Source organism: Schistocerca cancellata, chromosome 4 (assembly GCF_023864275.1).
Source record: "Schistocerca cancellata isolate TAMUIC-IGC-003103 chromosome 4, iqSchCanc2.1, whole genome shotgun sequence".
NCBI lineage: Eukaryota > Metazoa > Arthropoda > Insecta > Orthoptera > Acrididae > Schistocerca > Schistocerca cancellata.
Window position 1 is genome coordinate 857,871,993 of NC_064629.1, and position 24,309 is coordinate 857,896,301.

The following is a 24,309-nucleotide window of genomic DNA, read 5'->3' on the forward strand; positions in this document are numbered from 1 at the left end:
TTCTCCTGTACAAAGTGATTACTGAAGATTTGGGTTACCAGAAATTTAGTGCCAGGTGGATGTCTAAATTCCTTTCTGAAGAACATTCAGCCTATGATAGCAGCACTGTTCCCTCCTGTTCACTATGAAAGAGAAGGTTAAGCTTTTCTTCACCAGATTGTGAGAGGAGGTGAGACATGGTTATGGTACGTGAATGCAGAAACAAAACTTCAATCAATGCTGTGCGGCCATTCTGGGTCACTGGAAAACCTCACAAAGTGTCTTCAAACACTTTCCAGCAGGCAACTCAAGAATTTTGCTATTGGAGCTCTTGGAGAGAAATGCCACAATTAATGCTGAAAGTTACTGTACATCGCTAACAAACTGGAGAATGGCCATCTGACACAAATGTCATCGCATGTTGAGCTTTGGCATGATTTTCTTGCATGGCAGTGCCTACCTGCATACAGTGTGATGTACTGTAATCAAACTGCGAGAGTTCAGATGCCAAGTATTGGATCACCGATCCTACAGAACTGATTTGGTGCCAAACGGTTATCATTCTTTGTTTACCTGAAGAAGTGACTCGGTTTGAATTACTTTGGTAATGAAAAGTTGAAAACCAGAATTGTGGGTTGGCTTCAGTTACAGGTAGCAGATTTCTATAATTTCAGAATTTCCAAGCTCATGAGACACTATGAGAAATGTCTCAATATGACTGGATATCACGTGGAAAAATAAATTAGAGTGTGTACCTTCACATTCCTGTAAAACAAATTCTGTAGCTTCATTCACATTTAAAAAAAACAGAAATTACTTTATGAATAGCCCTCACTTAAACTGAGTTGGTAAAATGGCACTCCTTGGATCAGTGGTGGAATACTAGCAAACAGCTTGCCATCAGTGAAAGACAATATTTACTTGATCATTCTTAGCATATTGCTTTGAGTGTCTGCAATCTGTATCAGTTTGTCTTGACAGGACAATACTGAACACTGACATACGACATAATATTTGGTTGTGAATTCATTTATTCCAGTAGAGTTTTTTTACAAATTTGACCAATGCCATTTTCTAAAAAGGGCATCAATAATAGGACCATAATATATACACATAATTTAATGAGCCATATTTTAATTTAAAAAAATCTCAGAAATTCTTTCTCTTACATACTATTGATACAGAGATCACAAGGAAATAGCTGGATTAGCTGTTGCACATAATGAGGCAAAGAAAATTGTAAATATGTTGAGAATAACAGGTACTTTTCATGTAGTTCTCAGTGATTTTTATCTGTAGCTACAGGTATAAGTGCATCTTTGAAATTTGATATGTTTTCAGGATTATTATGAGTTGATGATTCCATTTCTCACTTGATTTTACAACTTCAGTATTTAACCTTCTTCATGTGTTCTGAGCAGTGGTCTGTGTCTTTGCTACCTGAGCTCCAGCTGGAGTGTTATGTATTATTAGTGTTAACACCTGTTCAAGTTTGCTAGTTTGTTACATGCTCCATAGATCATTTGAATGATACTTTTATCAAAACAGAAATTCATCCATAGAATGGAAGGAGTTGTCCAGGACAAATTATTTTAGATAAGATTTGCAACTTGCTTCGCTATCTGTTCAAATGGCTCTGAGCACAATGGGACTTAACTTCTGAGGTCATAAGTCCCCTAGAACTTAGAAGTACTTAAACCTAACTAACTTAATGACATCACACACATCCATGCCCGAGGCAGGATTCGAACCTGCGACTGTAGCGGTCGCACGGTTACAGACTGTGGCGCCTAGAACCACTCGGCCACCCCAGCTGGCTCGCTATCTGTCAGATGTTTTATGTTATTGAGCAAATGATCAAAAATTTTTGTTTCTGCATATTGAACTCCTTTCTGAGTCATTGACAACTTTAATAATGGGTAGTAAAGAACTTTTTTCCTCTAGTGTTGTCAGTGTGGACATCACTATTATTTTCAGACTGTGATGGATTATCTCTGACAAATTTCATCAGCAAATATCTGTATTGTGATGGTGCAGTTAAGCTCCTTGAAGAGGTACATACACGACTACTATGTGTGAACACCACATATTACTCTTACAGCTTGTTTTGATGCAATCAGTACTTTATTTTTAAGTGATATTTACCAGAAAAAATCCATAAGGCTTTATTGAGTGGAAATATGCCAAATACATCAGGAAGTTGATTCATTTGTTTCCAAGACTAACAATTATATGAAAAGCAAAAGTCATGAAGGTTGTTAAATGTGTCTCAAAGGCTATAACAGGCATTGAAAATCATATGTAGCTATGGATAGTTGAGTGACACCAACTGTACCTCACGGTGTGGTTGGAGTCAAGCAGCCAAGGACACAGACCACCGCACAGAGAACCTGATGTTGATATCTAGATCAGTTAAGAAAACATTGTGTGCTAGTGGGATTGTTAACTCAGCTAGAAAGCCAGACACATTACACTAATGTATCCTACTGAGAAGATCTTGAAAATCTCAAGAAAATTCATAATGCTGCTAAAATATGCTGCTGTTTCTTTTTTAAGTTTCCTACTACTGATCAACAAAAAAATTGCGTATAGTGAATCTATATGAGTAAATGAAGAATACTGACAATATCTCTTCTGTTGTAGGTGGGTGAATTTCCTCTCCATCTTGCAACACAAGCTGAACATAATGAACTTGTTGAGCTACTTCTTAGATATGGAGCATCTGTCAATGTTGTTGACTCTAATAATAGAAGTCCCCTGATGCTTGCAGCAAGGAATGGAAACATGACCTTAGTTAGGCTTTTTCTGGATTATGGAGCTCAGAGATGTCTGACAGATGGAAATAGTAAGCTTTTTGGTTTCTAACAACATAATTAGTGATATCTGTGCCATTTTAATTTCCTAAATTTAAAATTGATGCATTATTTATTATAGTTGCATTGTACTTTCATCTGCAGACATGACAGCAGAGGATTATGCTGTTTTGGAAGGGTATCATGAATTGGCAACTGAACTGAAGAAATCAGCAACTCATAATACACTCTCACCATATGGTAATACAGGAGAAAACAAAAAAAATATACAGAGAATCACAGAGAGGTCAGCTTCTTTGGAGCCTCTATCGAAAGTATCTGCAATAGCAGTGGAAAGGGTATGTTTCTATTTTATATTTTTTGTACATGAACAGATTTTTGAAACTTAAATCACCCACAGAACTTGTGTTGAAGTGCAATAGTTCTTGTTGTCTTTCATCGTATTAAAAATTGTTATTCCCTTTTAAGTGCTGTAGAAAAAGCCAGCCTTTGCTACAAAATTTGTTGAAATATTGACCAACTTGTAAATCTCCCAATAAGTATATTGTAACATTACACAAACACTGTATTAGAATTCCTACTAGTCAACTATCAATTCACTTTTACATAAAGGAAAATACAGAGACAATGGATGATTTAGTAACATGTACAAACACACAAAATCAGGGGTTACATTAATGCACAGTCTAACAGTGAAGTGTTCCACAGTCATGAAAGCATTAGAGTGGCCAATGGCCTGCTGCACTGGCTTATACAGACCCATGCTCTTTGTGTCAATGTGAGATGGCCTCTTTAGGCCAGCTGTGGAGACACATGCAGTTTAATTATGCACACTCACTGTATGTTGTTACAACACTCATTCCCTCTTGGGAAAAACTGTTCAACATTGAGATATCCGTGTCTTCATCTGAAGGGAATGATTGTTGGAGCAGGCATGGTGCCGTCACAGGAGAATATGGTCTGAAATGGCATGGGTATGGACAGGCATGGTGCCCACTGCCCAATGTAAGACCGTAAGGGAGCATCACTGATAGAGGCACCATATTCATGTCAACCTTCAGGTAGGCACTTGGTGATGGAAGCAGCAGTGAAGACAAAAGTGACAGCGGCAATGATTACAGCGCCACGGAGGTGTAGGCAGCCCCGTGCTAACTACTCTGCCTAGTGGTGGTGGCACCCAGAACAAACACAGCACAGGAGCCAAAGGGGGTGTGGACCAATCCACATGGTCTGGCATGGATGGTGGAGGCAGCCATGGGGGTGGTGGGGTCTCCAGCACATTGTATTTTCATGCATGGGTGGAGCTTGTCATGTTGTGGGGACACCAAGCCATTGGAGTTGTGCACGAAGCAGCAGTGGCAACCTTAGCAAGGATAAACAACTGTTGGTATCCACTTAGGGTGCTGGCCAAACCCATGGGCCCAAATGGCAGAGCCCGGACAGATCTGTTGCAAGGCAGGCACTGGCAGGTGACCAGGCATCAGCCAGAGCAGATGAAGCAGCTAACGGGGCTGTCAGCTGTGAAGCAACTCCACCAGGCTATGGTCACCAACTGGAGTGAACCTATAGGAGCTCAAGAACCTACCAAGGGCTTCCTTGAGAAGGTTGCGTAATGTAATTTTTCATGTGAGGTGTGGAAGTACAGACCAGTTGCTCCAGCTCACCATTTCACTGATGGTGAAATGGAGAGACCATAACATTCCAAATGCCACTCTCTGCACAAAATTCTTCAAAATCCTGAGAAACAAATTGCAGGCCATGGTCCATCACAAGCATTTACCATAATCCTTCCAAGCACAAAATCTATGCTAGGGCCATGACCATAGCCACCTTCGATGTGGATCGACAACAAATCACATAAAGCAATTCTGAGAAGGCATCAACCACAACAACGTAAAAGTAGTTAAGGGACGGACCCAAAAAATCAGCATGAATATGCTCCCAGGGGCACCGATGCAGAGGCCCATGGTGCATCCTGTTTGGTGGCAAACTGTGGGCAGCCTTACACAACATTCGTGATTTCATGGTGGCAGGCCAGCAATTTTGTACGAGAAACACCCCAATGGCCCAGGTGGAGAAGGCATACAACATCCTGCCACAATGTGGATGGGCTTGCAACCCTGGTACTGACTCCTCAGTAGCAAACAGTAACACACCATCAAGAACTGAGAGGTTCTGGTGGAGAGCATAATAACTGAACAAAGGATACAATGCTCAGCCCACTGGTTTATCTGGCCAGCCATGGTGGCCAAAGTGAACAACCTGATCTAAGACAGGAATTTGCCATGACAGCCTCTGAAATTCGAGAACTGGTAATGGGAAACCATTAACAGTGTTTTTGGATGTTGGTGTCTAAATGGCAACACAATTGTTCATGCTGGTTAAATGCAGGACTAGGGGCCAATTGGTAACTGAGAAAGACCATTTGCATCAGTGTGTTGTGCTGTGGGGTAGAAGTGAATCTCATGGTCATAACACGATAAAATCAGAGCCCAGCATTTTACGTGATGGCTTGCTTTGTCAGGAAGAGAAGCTGGAGGATGGAAAAGAGAAACCAGAGGTTTATGACCAGTAATTAAATGAAATTTAGAACCATGGAGGAAAACATGAAATTTTTTGAGTGAATGCACACTAACAAGGGCTTCTTTTACTATTTGGGAGAAGTGCTGTTGCGCCTGTTTCAAGGTTTTGGAAGCCTACACCATAGAGTGTTCAAAACCATCTGTGTATTTGTGCATGAGAGCAGCCCCAAGGCCATACTAGGAGGAATCTATGGCCAAAAAAAGATGATGGCCTGGTTGAAAGGTAACCAACAAAGTTGCAGAGTGTAATTTTGACTTCAACAGGGTAAAAGCATGCTCATAAATGGGTGACCAGAGAAAAATAACACCTCTACGTAAAAGAGCATGAAGGGGCTGAGCCACAATGGCTGCATCGGGAAGAAATTTATGGTAGTACGCAATCTTTCTGAGAAAGGCCTGCAACTCTTTGATATTGGTAGGACGTGGCAAAGCTAGAATGGCATCAACATGCTAGAATAAAGGTCTGATGCTGACATGTGGGGCTTCAAAACCAAGAAAGATGATAGATGACTGAAAAAATTGTGATTTTCCCAAGTTACATTTCAACCCAGCAGCCGGCAGCACCTTGAACAAGACACAAAGTTTCTGCAAGTGTTCATCAGTAGAGGATCTAGAGATAAAAAAATCATCCAGGTAGTTAATGTACACCTGCATGGAGGCTGTCAGTTGCTCCAAAATTCACTGGAAAATAGCAGAGGTGCTAGCTATGCTGAATGGCAGGCGCTGGTATTGGTATAACCCTAAGGGGGCACTCACTACAAGGATACATTTGAAATCATCATTCAGTGTCAGTTGCAAGCAGTTTTTAGACAAGTCTATTTTGGAGAAATATTCACCCCCGGAAAGCGAAGCTAAGAATTGATCCTGACAAGGTAAGGGATAGGTATTAATAGTAGACTGTGAATTTACAGATTTTTAAAATCACCAGAGAGCCGAAGGTTGCTGTTATGTTTTGCAACAGTTACCAATGAAGAGACAAGCATGACAACACCCAAGGATGTAAGTTGATGGAGTTCTGTTTTGACTTGCTGCTGTAAAGCAATGGGTATTAGGCAGGCATGAAAAAAAAAATGGGAGCATACCATCAGTTGCATTGTGATGTGAGCTTTGAAACTGGTAGCACATCCTTTACCATCTGAAGACAATGAGGAAAATTCTGAGTGGAGCACATCCAGTCCTTGCTACATAACATGACCCAGTATCAGATGCGCTTTGTCAGAAATAGGGAAACCAAAAATTCTGAAGGCATTTAGCCCAAATAAATTTGAGTCTCAGCATCATGTACCACTAGAACGGTCAAGGGCTGAACGGCTGCTTTATATACTAAAGGAGTAGAAAAATTGCCCCAATATGGATACTTGTTGTTTGTTGTAACTCAGCAACTGACAAGAGACCGGAGACAATGCCAGTGGTCCAAGACCACATTGGTTTGAGAATTTAATAAAGTCACTGCTGCACTCATATCTACTTGCTTTGTCAACTTCTTGTCCACAACATGTACTGGAATAAAAGTTTTGTTTGGGGCTACCATAACTTGGGAAACACTGTTCACATCCAAGTTTATGTCTGATGAATGAGATTCAGAGCTGCATGCAGATGCAATATGCCCCCCCCCCTTTTTTTTTTTTTTTTTTTTTTTTTTTTTTTTTTTTTTTTTTTTTTTTTTTTTTTTTTTGCAATGGTTGTGTGTTGCTCAATGTTTTGAGCTTATGGCCTTGTCATGTTGAACAAAGCAATAAGGTCATGATGGAAGTTCATCACATGACTGCTATTGTGACAATGACTGCTGTTTCTGTTTAGCATGGTGCTGCCCCATGTGATGTGGAGACTGTTATTGCATGGCTATGACATCATCTTCTCCCTCTTGAGGTAACCAATGGTGGCTGATGAGTAGATGCAATGGTGGCTACATCACACAAAGCTTCTATCTGATTTACTGTTTCCCTGGATACTTCAAAAGATCAGACAGTATTCAAAACCTCTGTGTGAGAGAGATTTTTACATTGTAAAGCACATTCATGACTCTATATCAGGGTCCAAGTGTATTATAGCATCGCAAACCATCAAATCAGCATATGAGTCCTGGTGAGCTTCAGTAACAATCTGGCAATAATGGCTAAGCCCATGAAGTTCTACTGCCCAAGCTCTGTACAGCTGTTGTGGCTGCTTTTGACAATGGTAGAACTAAATGCAGGCAGCAGTAACATGAGCATATTTGCAATGATAATTAGAGACCAGGTGATACATTTCATCAAAAGAGAGACTGGTGTGTTCCTGCAGAGGCATTAGCTGACACAAAAGGAGATAAATAGGAGGAGAAATCCATGATAGAAAGAAAGTCTTATGTACAGTGACACCAAAAGCTTGGAAATATTGCCAGAGTTCATTTTTTGTATGCATCCCAATCCTATGCATTGGGATCATATGGAGGAAATGGTGTGGGTTGCATCAATGGCAGTGAGCCCTGACACATAAATGAAGCTGCCAAATTGTTTAGTTCCATGGAGAGTGTCTGCTGCTTCTTGGTAAGAGCTCACTATTGTTCAACTAGAGATTGAAGAATTTCTTCCTCCAGTATGAAACATGCTGAGTAGAATATGACACTTGTCACCAAGAACATTGTGACTTGGCATGATCACAATATTAGAATTCCCATCAACCAACCTTTATTACACTTCGATGTAAAGGAAAATACAGACACGCTGAATGACATAGTAATAGGTACAAGAACACAAAATTAGAGGCTACATTAATTCACAGTCTAACAGTGAAGTGTTCCATACTTGCAAAAACATTAGAGTGGCTCAGGATCTGACACGCTGGCATATATATGGTGCTATCTGTGCCAATGTAAGGTGGCCTCTTTAGGTCAGCTATGGAGGTGCTCACTGTTTTTGGGTTACAACAAAGCATTTATGGATTCTGATCAAAACAAAACTCATGCAGATATATTTCATAGCTGCCTCCTGAATGAATAAGTACAGTGTGATCTGGTTACAAATTATTTAATGTACAGTTTAGGGTTTTAAACCACTTCCACTGATTTTTGTATCTGTTAACAATTTTCATTTCTTTTTCCTTGTACCTGATTGCAGTTGTTGGTTTTATTTTTACAATGACTAATTTAGCTATGATCTGCAACTGCCTTCGGATCAGTATTGCAGTGTGAGGAACCACTGAACAGAGAAGTACATGCATTGTCAAGTACTCATGCTGCAACTACTGATCAGAAAAAGGCTGTAGATCACAGCTAAAACTAATCATTGTAAAAATGAAAACATTGATTTGCATTGGGTATAGCACAACGAGAGAAAATAAATGTAAGGGATATTCAAATGTAAATGAGAAAGATGGAAAAAAGTAAGCTAACAGTTTATTACTTCAGAAATAAACACCACATCTGGTAATACATTAGTGCCACTATCGGACAAGACAGTCAGTGCCTTCACAGGGAAATGTTTGTGGTTGCCTACAAAACCATGATTTTGCCCAAGCATACACATCTTCAGCCAAAGCAAACTGATGGCCACAAATGTATTTCTAAAGGGCTCGAAACATATGGAAATCAAATGGGGAGAGACAGTGGGCCCAATGTTCCCAGGCTTGTTTTGAATATGCTGTGGAAGTTTTGCTGGGAGGCCCTCACACAGCCTTCATCTAGCCCTGATCTCTTCCCATGTGATTTCCACATATTGGAGCCCTAAAGGAAGACATTCTTGGTTGTCAATTAATTTGGATGAAGAGGTGCATTCCTGGGTACAATCATGCTTCAGTAGGCCAGTAGGCAACTGCAAACATTTTTCCATGAAAGCATTGACTGTGTTGCTCACAGTGGAACAAATGTATTAATAGTTACATTGATTACTCTTGAAATAATAAACACTTTACTTACTTTTTCCATCTGTCTCATTTTCATTTGACTGCCTCTTATAGTTTTTCAATCACTGCCTCCACAGATTGACAATTATGTCATACTTACTACCACACAATTTCTCTGTTAAACTGTTTCCTGTGAATCAGTTGCAATTCCATTTCATTACTCTCCTGGCTGCATTTGGTATGGTTGCGTTTGGGCCCTTAATAAGTTAAAGTTTATGAAAGGCCTCCATTGTCATTGGTAAATCATTTATGTAGGTCATGAACAGGAATGAGTAATCTAACAAACATTCTGGGACACCATATTGAGTGATTCCCCACTCATGATCTACAGAACCAAAGGCTAGGCAATGTCAAAGAAAATCTCAGCAGTGTAATTTTTCGTATGTTTATGAGATCATCTATATCAAAGTCTTCATCCATACTCTGCAAAGCATTGTGAAGTGCGTTATGGAGAGTACTTCTGATTATACCACAAAATACGGTTTCTTCCCATTCCATTCACATATGGAGCATAGAAAGATTGGCTGCTAATCCAACTTTTACTTACATTTTGCAGAATGTGTGTGCAGTTCTGTCAGAAAGTGCACCATTGTACGACACAGCACAAACCTCTTACCATCTGGACCTATTGTCTCCTTCTTGTCACATTTTTGACCTTAGTTTGTTGTAAGGATTTGTTACATCATGTTGCTTATATCCATTTGCTCTGGTGACTTGTTTAATCACACTCAATTCTGCCACTTTGTCATTATGAGTTTGGGTAGTTGTTGATTGTGATGCTCAAGTATGTTCACTTATACTTTATAGGGTGGCAGGATTCCACATTTGTAATCATATCAGTAGCTGTTGCCTTCCTAAATATGGTAATTTTATGTCTTCTATATTTTAGTTAACCCAGTATCCAAAAATTTATACTCCTTTCGTCTTCCAGTTCCACTTGACCTTAATATTTTGTGCATGACTTCATTCTTTCTTCTGCCTCTCGTATTTCTTTTTCTTCATCTTTTTACAGAAGTATGATGCCACCTACATAACATCTGTAGCAAATAATGTTTTCACATCTGGTATGTCAGGATTAAAAAGAGGCTTTAATTAGTAATTGTCTTCTTAATTATTTTTATTATGTGTAACTGTTTGGTCATGCTGAAAGGTTTCTATTAATAAATTTGATGTTATTTTTACACCCTTTAATCTGACTTTTGCACTATGATGTGGCATTTACTTTGCCAGCCCTTTACAAATTTTATGTGGATTTTAAGTATGTATTCTATTTCCACATATTGTATGTCAGTTTATGTTTTGTTGTCAGACACTCAATTTGACCAGTGTGCCTAGGTGCATATTGATGTTGATACTTATACCAGAATATTTTTATGGTATTATGACATATGCATGGCTGTTAGCATGTTATTATTTTTTATCTTTTATTTATTACATATTCCTTGGTGCTGGTACATAATCTACTTTTCTCAATTAGCACCAAGAGAAACACTGAGCTTAATGATCCCTGATGGAGAGGTCACCATCAGTTACAGATAGAAAAATTATGTTATGACATACCATAATTTTTCTATTTGTAACTAGCAGAAGATTGCAGTAACCTAAACTGTTAATTACAAACCGTATAACTTATGTGATTGAGACAGACTTTTACAAAAGAAATTGTTCTGGCCTTCTATGCATACATTCAATATATCCATTATTAGTCAAATTTGGTGTGGGACCCTCAATACACATCCACAACTGAGGCTGCTGTAGATGTTGATGTTGATGTAGATGTTGATGGAAATGCTAATACATACCTGTGCAGTGACCCCTGATTTGGAGGTAGCTAATTTGAATCCTGGTGATGGAAGAAACTTTCACCACCAGTATTGTCTGGCAAGGGGAGGAGATCTGGCGACCAAAGTTCTTGACACACCACACTTCAGCCAATATTCTGGATTAAATTTTAGTTGCTTCATATTGTATTATTAAATGAAGACATGTGACACTGTTATGGTGATTTATCCATCAGGGATCATTAAGTTCAGTGGTTCCCTTGCTGTTAATTAGAGAAGTAGGCTATGTGCCAGCACTAAGTTTCATTCTCTCCCTTTTATCACCAGCATACAACACAAAAATAACACCACACACAATAACACTCATCACAATCACCTACACTTAACAGATACATCTAAGACACAACTAAGCTTCATCATGTGGAAGTGTGTCATTGTGCACATGGGAAGAAAATTGTTCACTCTTATTGGATCATATATTAAGGAATCTTCTTGTTCCATCCCAGATGGATCTTAGGTAGAATAACTTCTAGCAGTTGTCTATGTGAGCTGTTATTTGCCTGATTTTATCTGTGTCATCTATATGGGACAAAGGTATACTGAGATGAATAACATTCATAGTTTGTGCCCTGAAACATGGTCCTTGAAGTTTTCTAAGCTGATAGCATCTTTCTTTAAGTATCTTTCTTTGATTATCTTCCAGTTTTGATTGTTCAATCGATCATTTACTTTTTTCATCAGGCAGACAAGCATGTGACCATTTTCCCTGTCTTTCTTAGTATACACTTTATGTCCCCCATCAGTCTGCCCTGACAGGAGTTCCATTAGCATGGCAAATTTCAAGTATGGGCTATCCAAGTGTTTTGAACACAATCTCTTCTGTAGACAGACTGCAATTGTCCAGTTTTTTTTTAAACCATTGAATCATAATGTGTCATTTCTTTTACCTGCAGTTGCACCTATGTGGTTACTCTACTTCATATTTCTACACATTTTTGCTCCTAAATTTTTCAGTCTCACGGCTAACATTAGATGTGACTCAGTAATCTGGTGATCAAATGATACTACACTAATATATGCCATAATTTCACAACTTTACATTCCTTTATGCTAAAAATCAGTTTCCAGTATTTGCATAAGGCTAATATTTTGTTTATATCTAACTGGATATTACTAAAGTTTTATCAGACAGATTTTTGTCATACATAACTGCATAGGATGCTTAAGAAAAAAGCCAGCAGTGATACTGAATCAAAAGCTTTTTGAAACTCTGAAAACATCAAGTCAACCTTATTTCCTCTCCCTAGCATTGAGGATACAGTGTGTAAAGAATGCAAGATGAATTTTGTAATTTCAATGGTTTCGTAATAAGTGCTGATTTCCATGGAGGTTATATTACACCCAGTATGTCATAATGTTTGAAATTATAATATATTCCAGAAGTTTTCAATAATTTGCAATTCTTTGGATCATTGTGGCTTTCTTTTTGAAGATGTGTGTGACCTGTGGTCTTTTTGAATAATGGAAAACATTTCTCTGGTCAAGGTATTTACTGTAAATTATGGGCAAGAGTGAAGCTAATTCACTATCATACTGTGTACAGAATTTCATATGAAATCCATTGGGTACTAAGGCCTCACGGAGTTTTTGCATTTTAAGCTCCTTTTCAGTGCTGTTAGTACAATTTTATATGACTGATCCTATCAACAGTATGGTTATTGATTCTTGAAGTTTTTAGGTTGAAAATATTGATTAATCTCAGACTGGTTATCTCATCCACTTGCATTTTGCGATCAACCAGCAACATATGTCTGGAGTAGTAGTTTGTAGTAGTTTAATTGTTCCTTTAGCGAGCCTCTGTTGTCCCACCATGAATTTTAAAAATTGATTGAGTACACTCTTTTTTAATTTCGCTCTCACTCTCTCTCTCTCTCTCTCTCTCTCTCTCTCTCTCTCTCTCTCTCTCTCTCTCTCTTCTGTAGAAGAGTTTCTATTACTGTATTGTGTGGTGGGTAGGAATTGCTAACTTACATCTGTAGATACTTGAAAAGAAGGTTAAAACTTTATAAATGTTCGGTATGTAGCCATGTTTAAAAATTAAGTTGTGATGTGTAGGTAAAATGATTTGTTCCACATCATTACAATGTAGTGTGCAAATGATCCATGTAACATGGAACTAACTAACTCTCTCTCTCTCTGTCTCTCTCTCGCTCCCCCTCTCCACAATATTATCCACATCATTAAAAAATTTCAGGCAGTAGATGAGATAATTAGCTATCTGATGACTGATTGTAAATATTTACAATTAGTCATCATTAGTGTACATGTACCTATAGGAGAAAAAACTGATGGTGTCAGAGGAGAATTTTATGCAAAGTTCAATGGCTCTGTGACTTATTTTACAAGAACAGTATTAAGATGCCCATTTTAGATTTCAGTGTAAAATTAGGGCAGGAGTTCCCCTAAATGGCAAAATTTTGAAACACAATACACTTACACATAGAAATAACAATGATCTCAAAGTAATAGATGTTATTTCATCAAGAAATATGATAGTTAAGAGTACTTGTTTTCCCCATAAAAATATTGATAAACTCACATGAAGCTTCCTGAATGGATTTGCACAAAATCAAACTGACCATGTACTAGTTCAGAGAAATCATCTAACATGCATAACAGATATAAAGAACTGTTTTGGAGCAGACTGTAACTCAGAGCACTTTTTAGTTTAAATTTATTTCTGTGTTTAATAATGCAAACGGTAATAGCAAAAAGTGCATACACTTCCAAATATGAATCATTTAAACTCACAGATCTCATAATATATGGAGAATTCATAGAGGATTTAGGAAATAAAAGTAGTCAAGTTGCTCTCTATCTGGCCAGCCAGACACTGAAGTGAAGGATACTGGGAATTTTTAAGGGAGACAATAAAGATATCTCAAAGAAAATTTTAGGATTCTACTAACAGAGCAAGAACATATGGTTTAAGAAGGACTGAACTAAAACTGTTAGTGATAGAAAGATAGCAAGAATAAAATTCTAGCAAAATCCAAATGATCAGAGCAAATCCATCTTTACCCAAGAACAAAAAGCTTGTTGTACTTTAATAAGAAAGGAAAAGAGGGATTCAGCCAAGGAAGTTTTGAATAAAATAGAAATGATAGGACAGACATCAGAGGTGTTTTCTGAGTATATACAAACAGGAAATATGTTATTGGGAAACTGATAACAGAACCAACAAAATTTAATACAGATGGAAATGCTATGTTGAAGCACTACTAAATAATAATAGTCGTATTAAACAACAAAACATTACAAATATAATCTGCCTAATTACTGATTGACAAACCCTCTCTCCAAGAACTGAAACAAAGTGTGCAGAGATTAAAAACATGTAAAGCAGCTGGCAGGGACCCAATACACACCTGAATCTCGAAAATAAGGAATATGCCTAGACTAGGAAAATTACATAATTTGAATGTCAAGATTTGGAAAGAAGATCAAATTCCATAAGACTGGAAAGATTTTTTAATTCACACAATATATAAAAAAAATAAGACCCATCTATCAGCAACAACTACAGTGAAATGTCATTACTCAACTCTGCATATAAAACACTTACAAAAATTTTATCAAGGCAGCAACCATATCTGTAAGAAGTTACTGATGATGTACAAGGTGGTTTTAAAAGAGATAGTTCAACAGTTTATAATGCTTTCATTTTACGAAACAAAATTTGCATATTCTCAGGAAGCGCAGATCCTTTTTTTTTTAATTTATTTTTAACACTGATAAAAGTGTGCATTTAAACTTTGGAGTTAAAGTACGAGACAGTCTCTTGGAATTGTTCTATGTTACTTCTGTAGTCAAACAGGGAGATGCTTTATCACCAATCACTTTTCAACCTCATTATAGAGGAGATCATTAGGAAAATAAAATAATCACAACTTGTGACAATGCCAGAGCACAATTGTAACATACTGGGATATGCAGATGTCATTGTAATCTGAGGAGAAAATTAACAAGAAATTAATCCACTCACCACAATATTGTGCAACAGGTTACAAAGAACAGGAATAGAAATTAATAACAGTAAAACCAAATTTTTCATTGTCTCATTGCAAATTAAATTAAATCATACCTTTAATATTGGTGCAAAGAAAATTGAAACAGTAACTAAGTTTACTTATCTCGAAACCTCGCTAACTACAGACAACAGTGTTAGAGAAAAAATAAATAATAGACTACAAAACACTGATAGATGTTATTCTGAATGATTGGAAATATTAAAAAGCAAACTTATTACAGGAAATTCAAAGATTCATGTCCGTAAAACAATTACCATACTTATGGTGATATATCTTTGTCAGACATTGACATTAGCAAACTCATAAGAAGTAAAATTAAGAGTTTTTGGAAGAAAAATTTTGAGAAACATATGTGGCAGGATTCAAGGTAAGAAGACAGCAGAATGGAGATATTAACAAAAAAAGAAATGCATGACCTGTGTGGAGAACCAGAAATTGTAAGCAAAATTAAAGTTAGATGACTTCATTGGATTGGACATGAGCTTAGAGCTTCAGAAGAACAGAAATCTGTCAGTTATGTACAGAACATACTCAATGAAGAAGACCTCTTGGAAGACTAAGACTACATTACTTTGACAACATCAGAAAAAATATGAAAATCTTACATGTGATGCATTGGAAAATTAAATGCCAAAATAGAAATACCTGGCAAAAAATTGCGTTATGAGCTAGTAAAGCTTGCTAATACTACTACTACTACTACTACTACTACTAATAATAATAATAATAATAATAATAATAATAAAAGACCATGACGCTGAGCACCTATAATCCTACCATTATCATCAACCCAAGTGACAAATAATTAGAATGCAAATGTGCCAAATTTCTTATGAACCTGAAAGGTACCGTATATGAAGATTTTAGCTTATTTAATAACACACTTCAAACATTCTTTTCTTTTTTATTGTTGGTTTAATGATTTCCCATTTAAAGTCACTTGACCATAAATATTTATTATTTAACTGATAACTGAACTGTAAGTTTGAACTGTGACTTATTTATTTCAGTGCACCACATTCAAAGATGATGGAACAGAGACTCATGAAGCTCATAACATCTTGAATGAAAACAAACTGCAAGAATTGTGTGATAAGTCACAAGTTAGTGTAGTTCTTTACATGATGCTCCAGATAATTTATATAATGAATAACAGTACTTTTTCAGAAATGTCCAAAGAGCATAAAGAATTTACTTCTGCAGTACTTATTATGTTTCTTTCCAGAGCCCATCTTTGGAACTTCAGGAATTTGTGCAGCCATCTGATGATGAAATAAGTGAAGAGAGTGGCAAAGATTTAAGAGCAACTGAGAGACGTGAGGAGGATTCTCCCAGGTCCTGCATTATTCCACCACCCTGTAAGCCACCTCGTAGCTGGGATTTCATACAGTCTGGTGTCATGGATGACCACAATGTACTTATCATTTTAAAAATTAACATATTATATATTTTCTGTTATACAATTTAATTCTTGGGGTCTAGACTTATTTAAAATGTGGAGTTATTCATTTTCAAGTTTATCTTGCCTACCATTGTGGGATAACAAAATATTGTTTATGAGTTTTGGTATTAGTGTAGAATTCTTTCCAAGAAACAAAAGTTGCTGTTACAAGGAAATTACCTAATATTTTATCTGCAACTGTTTTTGAGTATTTGCAAGTAAGGGCAATTTTGTCTATGTATGTATCATGGGAATCACACATAAAGGAGATGAATGTGATAATCAACAACTTATACTGAAAGATAAACAATGGTATGAGTAAAGACAACCACTCACCTTAATGATGAAGTATTTCATAGTGCATAAACCATAAGCACACAAACAGTACATTAATGACCATGTGTTAGCTTCCAAACTTGCATTATGCCTCAGACAACTACTTGTCTCAGTCTATACGAGTGAAGTGAAAGTGAACAAGCAAGTGTGAACATAAGGCAGCAGGAAGAGTAGGTTGAAACAGTAGATGAGGATGGTAGCAAATATATAAAGGATGATAGTTTCCATAGCTGCAAGTAAAGTCAGTAGCAAGCTATGCATTATACAGCATAGTTGATGGTCTAGGGTGGGCACTCCCAGGAAGATACTGAAATTGAAAATATATGAGGACAAGGGGAAATGTTCTCTACCTGTCTGTTTTTCTATGTAAAAGGTTAATTTTTTCATGTCTCAGAGTTTGGTTTATTGCAGAGAGTCTGTAGAATACCCATAATGTTTCCAGTCATTAAGTTCTCTACATGTGTGAATAGCTGAAAGTCAGAGGGTAAGAAATCTGGTAGAGAGGGTGGATTTTCCCACAGCTAACACTTTTTATCTGTCAGTTTTACCATGCTTTTGGCACATTTTTGTGCAGGTACATTGTCCAGATGAGATTTGTTGTTTATTATCTTATGAAATTTGAGTCATTTTTCATACTTTTTGATACACATGGTCCAGAAAATTTACATAGAATTTAAAATATAGTTTATTGCTCTCAAATGCTCATGTCAGTTCTTTAATTACTGATGAGAATGACTTAGTTGGAATCACCTAACTATTAAAAAATTATGTGATCATTTGACTGCAATAAACTTCATTGTTAAGAGTAATGCATTCACTGCTGATCTCTACCAATAACACAGCAGTTTTTGGGCGTCCATAAACAGATTTTCTCCAATAGAGGTGTTGGTGTGTTTGAATTCAGCCACACATTTCTAAACTGATTACTATAAAAGATCAGACCCCTTATTACCTCTCAACAGGTTTAGACAAATTAACAATGGTGATAAACAATCAAAAGCAAGACTTTTAAGGATAGCACCATACCTCAATTTATTCACTTGAATGAAATATGCACAGTGATACTTTAAAGAGTCATATAAATGAAACTACTACACAGAAAAAGCTGACATGTATTTTACATTAGTATGCAAAATATGCCAACATAGAAAAAGCAAAATTTCATTGAATCAATGCTTTCTCTATACCAATTTGAGAAAATTTCATCTTGCCCTCAAGCAAGGTGTAGTAAGAAATGTAGAGTCAAGTGTCTTGATGGTGGGAAATTCAGAGAAGGAGTGATCCAGATGATATGAGTTAGGAAGCAGCTGCTGGATAGGCAACACATGTTGTACATCTGGGTAGTCCAATTTGAGCTTCACCACAGTTTGGCACTGGCTGTTGATACAGGAAAGGTGTCTGCCCATCATCCTGCCCACTAGCAAAGATGAGGTGTGGTTATTGCAAAGTTTATATGTCAGATGGCTGTTTTCATAAGTAACACTGTTTCTTATTGAATGATATATGCCAGGAACAGAATTGGGATAGGAGTAAATTAATGAAGATTTATAATAATAATAATAATAATAATAATTCATGAAAATATTACAATACAATATTCTCACACATCTCATACAAAAGGTGATTTTTTGATGTATGCACATAATAAATGTACAGATAATGCTGAAAGGGAATCAAAATGTTATGTACCATTTCCTACACAAAAAATCAAATGAGTGTGTGGTGTTGTTGGCTGGGAGGCCCCTATGTGGGGAAGTCCAGCCGCCAAGTGCAAGTCATATTTCAGTTGATGCCACAATGGGCGACATGCGTACCGGTCATGAGAATGAAATGATGATGAGGACAACAGGACAACACAACAACCAGTCCGTGAGTTGAGAAAATCCCCAACCTTGCCGGGAATCGAATGTAGGCCTACTGCATGGTAGGCAAGCACGTTACCACTCAGCTAAGTAGGCAGACATTTTCTACACAAACTAATATTTATGGAGCTATTACTACTTTGCTGTAGTACATGAACAAGTTGTAAGAGCATAAAACCAAGCAACTCCCTCATAAAAGGATCACACTATAAATATATTTTGGAGATGCTTAACCAAAATGAAGCACATTTCTTTCAAATTGTCCAAAAACCTTCCTTGTCTGCTCATATAATTGAATGTGGTGTGCTACCTAAACTTGGAGTATTAACTGTGTGAAATAAGGTAGCAGAAAATCAGGTCTGCCGCTTCCATGAGTATAAATTTTCAGGGCCATTGTGTCAAGGAAATGTTTAATCCAATCTGACAGTAGCCTTACATTCAAACAAGGGGGTACCAGGTTTCAATAGCAGCAATGATATCTGTGTGTTCAAATACACACACACACACACACACACACACACACACACACAGTCACTGAACAGCCATTAATGTGTGTCTCAGTTATCACAGCACCAATCTGGACAAGAAAATTTGAGAGAAATCCTCCATCAGAAATTTTTCAACCTCTTGCTTCACTGTCCAAAACCTTGTGAATGTTGAAGAAGAGGTTGCTTCATTGTGATCTCATATACAAAAGAAATATAACAAATTTGGAAGTAAGCATCTATGGTGTGTTTACATCTCAGTCCAGGTACTTACATAACAACGGAAAGCCCTGATAATGAAGCTGCGACTGTCAAATGTACAGTATTATAATTAACATGCTGTAAAGATGGTAGATGAATTTTATTGTAAAAGTTTCCACCAACTTGATTGTTTGATGCTGTAATTTCTCTGTGTGATTTCATGAAACACAGACATCAATGATTGTTTTGCAAACCTACAATTGGCCCAGAACAGCACATCATACAATTAGAGGGCTATGCACATTTGCATAAATGGCACATAGTGCCTTTCCAACCTTAAAATACTGCCCAAGCCTTCTTAGGCTATAATTGAGCCTTTTGTTTGGTAGTTCAAAAATTTTTCCCTATCTTAAACTATAATCTAACTATACTCTTAGAAACTTTGTGTAGGACATTTTTCTTGACATTTTCTGAGTGGATAGAATATTTAATCTTTTGGGTGTGCAATGGAACACTTATTATTTCTTCCTCCAATATTTGGGATAACTGTGCAGCTGTTTTGGAGGAGAGAATTGATACAATAATGAAAAATCCAATAGTCCACTGTAACTGCTTTTATTTAAGTTGATTAGAGACCCACACAACTTCTGATGTATATAAATACTATGTCATAAGGTATAGGAAATGCAGAGTATCAGCTGGTGTGGCTAGACTTTGAGAATGGCTGAGAACTTTGTGTAGCGTTGCCAGCTGTTACTCTGCATCATTCTGTAATTACTCCCTACACCACATGATACAGTATTTATATACACCAGAAGATGCAACTTAAAGTTGCAAAACCAGTTGTGTGGGTCTTTAATCAACTTAAATAAAGACAGCTATAGTGGACTAATGGACTTTTTATTCAGTTTTATATTACACAATATTTGAAAAAGGATAGGTGCTACTCACCATGTAGTGGAGGTGCTGAGTCACAGATAAGCACAACAAAAAGACTGTAAGTAATCTTTTGGTCAACAAGGCCTTCACCAGAAATAGATAACATTCACACACACACCCATGCAAACACAACTCACACACTCAAGACCACAGTCTGTGGCTGCTGAGACCAGACTGCAACAGACTGCAAGCAGCAGTGCATAATGAGAGAAGTAACCAGGTGGTGGGTGTAAGAAGGAGGCTGGGGTGGGGTGGGGGGGGGGGGGAGGAATAGCAGGGTAGGGATGGGGGACAGTAAAGTTTTGCTTATGGAAGCGTACAGGAATGAGGTGGAGTGAAAGTAGGGCAGCTAGGAGCAGTCAGGAGGTTATTAGACGGATGATTGAGGGGGGGGGGGGGGGGTTAGCAGAAAAGGAGAGAAGTAAAAAGGCTGTGAGTGCATTGGTGGAATAGAGAGCTGAGTAGTGCTGGAATGGTGACAGGGAAGTGGCTAGATGGGTAAGAACACAAATGACAAAGGTAGAAGCTAGGTGACTATATTCGAGGGAGAGTTCCCACCTGTGCAATTCAGGAAAGCTGGTGTTGGTGGGAATGTTCCAGATGGCACCCACTGTGAAGCAGTCATTCAAATGAAAAACATCAAGTTGGGTGGCATGCTTAGCAACTGGGTGGTCCAGCTGTTTCTTGGCCTCAGGCTGTTGGTGGTTGTTCATGCAGACAGACAGCTTGTTCATTGTAATGCCCACATAGAATGCAGCACAGTGATTGCAGCTTTGCTTGTTGATTACATGACTGGTTTCACAGATAGCCCTGTCTTTGATGGGATAAGTGATGCTTGTGATCATAATGGAGTAGGTGGTGGTGGGAGGATGTATGGGACAGGTCTTACATGTAGATCTATTGCAAGGATATGAGGCATGAGGTGAGGGGTTGGAACAGGGATGGACAAGAATATTATGTATGTTTGGTGGATGGCAGAGTACCACTGTGGGAAGGGTGGGAAGGATAGTTGGTAGGACATTACTCATTTCAGGGCATGACGAGAGATAGTTGAAACCTTGACGGAGAACATGATTCAGTTGCTCCAGCCCTGGGTGGTACTGAGTCATGAAGGAAATGCTCCTCTGTGGCCAGATGATGGGACTTTGAGAGGTGGTGGGTGACTGGAGAGACAAGACATGAGAAACCTGTTTTTGTACAAGGCTGGGAGGACCTATGGAGGTTTCAGCCAGACCCTTGTTATATGTCAAAAGTCTGCTCGCCAGTACAGATGCAACAGACTTGGCTTGCCAGGTTGTATGGAAGGGACTTCTTGGTATGGAATGGGTAGCAGCTGTCAATGTGGAAGTAATGTTAGTGGTTGAGTTTGATATGGACAGAGATACTGATGTAGCCATCTTTGAGGCAGAGGTCAACATCAAGGAGGGTGGCTTGTTATGTTGAGTAGGACCGGGTGAAGCATATGTGGGAGAAACTGTTGATGGGATTCCTCTAGGTGGTTCATGAATAAGTTGGCATAGAATGGTGCCATGCACCCACATGGCACCACCATATACCAACTTATTCATGGGCCATCAAGAGGAATTCTTCATAGACCCCCAAAATGCCAAACCCCTTACGTGGTTCAGATTCATTGATGACATCTTTGTGATCTGGATCAAGGGCAAGGACACCCTATCCACATTCCTCCAGAAGCTAGAGATCTTCTCCCCCATATGATTCACCTGGACCTACTCAACCCAGCAAGCCACTTTTCTTGATGTTGACCTCCACCTCAAAGATGGCTACATCAGTACCTTTGTTCATTTCAAACCTACCAGTTACTACCCTCCGCTTCATCAGCTGCTACCCATTCCACACCAAGAAGTGCCTTCCATATATCCTAGCCACCCAAGCCCATTGCATCTGTAGTGATGAGCGGCCCTCTACTCCAATCTGGTCACAAGCATCACCTGTCCCATTAAAGGAGGGGCTAGCTGTGAAACAAGTCATGTAATCTGCAAGCTAAGCTGCAATCCTTGTTCTGCATTCTCAGTGGGCATTACATCCAACAAGCTGTCTGTCGGTCTGCATGAATGACCACCGACAAACTGTGGCCTAGAAACAGCTGGACCACTCAGTTGCTGAGCATACCACCCAACAAAATGTTCTTCATTTCTTTGACTGTTTCACAGCCTGTACCATGTGGATCCTTTCCATCAGCACCAGCTTTTCTGAATGTGCAAATGGAATCTCTCCCTGCAATGTGTCCTACAGCACTACACAGCTCATGTGTTCCATCAACACACCCACAGTCTTTCTACTTCTCTCCTTGCCACTACAACATCCTCCTCCCCACCACCCAGCCCTCTGTCTTATCTCCCGACTGCTCCTAGTTGCCCCACCTTCTCTCCACCTCGTCCCTGTATGCTACCTCAAGCAGCACTTTACAATCTCCATCCATACCCTGCTGTTCCTCTCCCTCTGCATCCCAGCCTCTTCCTTACCTCCACCACCTGGTTGCTGCCCTCATCATGCACTACTGCTCAAAGTCTGGCCTCAGCAGCCAGAGACTGTGATCATGTGCATGTCAATTGTGTGTGTGTGTGTGTGTGTGTGTGTGTGTGTGTGTGTGTGTGTGTTGTCTATTTCTGATGAAGGCCTTTTTGACCAAAAGCTTATTTTCTGAGATCTTTTTGTTGTGCCTATCTGCAACTCAGCATCTCCACTATATGCTGAGTAACAACTATCCTTTTCTTCATATTGTCATGTTCCATCTTGGATTTTCAATAGTTTCAACATATGTATTTAAGCAACTGTTTATTCGATGAATTATCATTCAATTGTGTATAACTATTTTACCTGTGCTTGCCCTAGTTTTAAAATTACCTGTAGCAGTTGTGTAGATCTGACTGTGAATTGTCCTCTAAACAAATAAAAAATGTGAGCAAATGATGGCTCTGTGTGGTCTGCAGCAAATGGTTGTCCTAAAAGATCTAGTAGGGAATCCTATTTATGGATCTGCTGGACAATTGCTAACTTCAACCAGGAGTGAAAATGGTATTTTTGGTTTTTGAATTTTCTCATCTCTGTTACTTTTCATGCAGATAAATACTACCGGAGGTGAACATTATAAGGCTCTTAATCTTTATGTGAGTGGTTTAAGAAACCAAATGCTAAGCTGAGAACAAGTGGATCTGGACCTGTTGCACTCAGCTCTTGTCTGCTGTTGCTGATTCAATTCCAGCCATTGCTGTGGCAATGTCAGTTGTTTGTGGTGCTGTTCTCAATGTTATATTATCTGCCATTGGTGCAACAACAGTTGCTGCTATTAGAAAAAAAAAGTTGCAAATCCTATAGCCTCATTAATTTTCAGTATATTTTAAATAAACTATTTAGTGCAATGGAGACTGAATGGAATTTGCATTTATCCTGCACTTGAAAATTATGTAATTGAACATAATGCCCTTGTTATTCCCCGAATAAAAGCTTTGTAGTCTCATGTTGCCAATACTAATACCACAAAATACTTTACTGGTACTGATTTGCATAGACTGACAATTCCTTATTGCTAAAAACAGAATGAGCCATCTGAATCAGTTCATGTAGTGTGTTGTATAATTGGAACCAGTCTATGACCAAAATAAGAAGTGATTTCAAGAGAGTGTGTATAGTTATTACTATGAGTTGTCAACAGTTGCAACATGTTGACTTGTGGTGTAGATATTGCACCCTCTAATGAAACTGACTATCTGGCAACATGCCACGAGGTGATCAGAACAGAGTATGGTCTCTGTGTTTTGCTGTGACTCGCTGTCTGCCAGTCACCATATACTGATGCAATCTCATCCTAAAATTATTTATTTGCAGCTATCTAAGCTGTCATTAAAATTGTACAAATGTAGGATTGTTCCTAAATTGATTTTAAGTGCCACATGCCA

The 24,309-nt window shown here is 38.2% G+C and overlaps 1 protein-coding gene across 1 annotated transcript in view; it reads left to right on the plus strand.

The window, feature by feature from the left end:
- The window catches only part of LOC126184476 (ankyrin repeat domain-containing protein 7-like), a 223,190-nt gene extending 206,522 nt beyond the window's left edge, over positions 1-16,668 (plus strand). Inside the window, exons 3-7 of the mRNA XM_049926868.1 lie at positions 2,623-2,824; positions 2,937-3,130; positions 16,136-16,228; positions 16,351-16,539; positions 16,642-16,668. Coding sequence (XP_049782825.1) covers positions 2,623-2,824; positions 2,937-3,130; positions 16,136-16,228; positions 16,351-16,539; positions 16,642-16,668 — 705 coding nt within the window. The remainder of the gene's footprint in view (positions 1-2,622; positions 2,825-2,936; positions 3,131-16,135; positions 16,229-16,350; positions 16,540-16,641) is intronic.
- Positions 16,669-24,309: the final 7,641 nt, after the last annotated feature.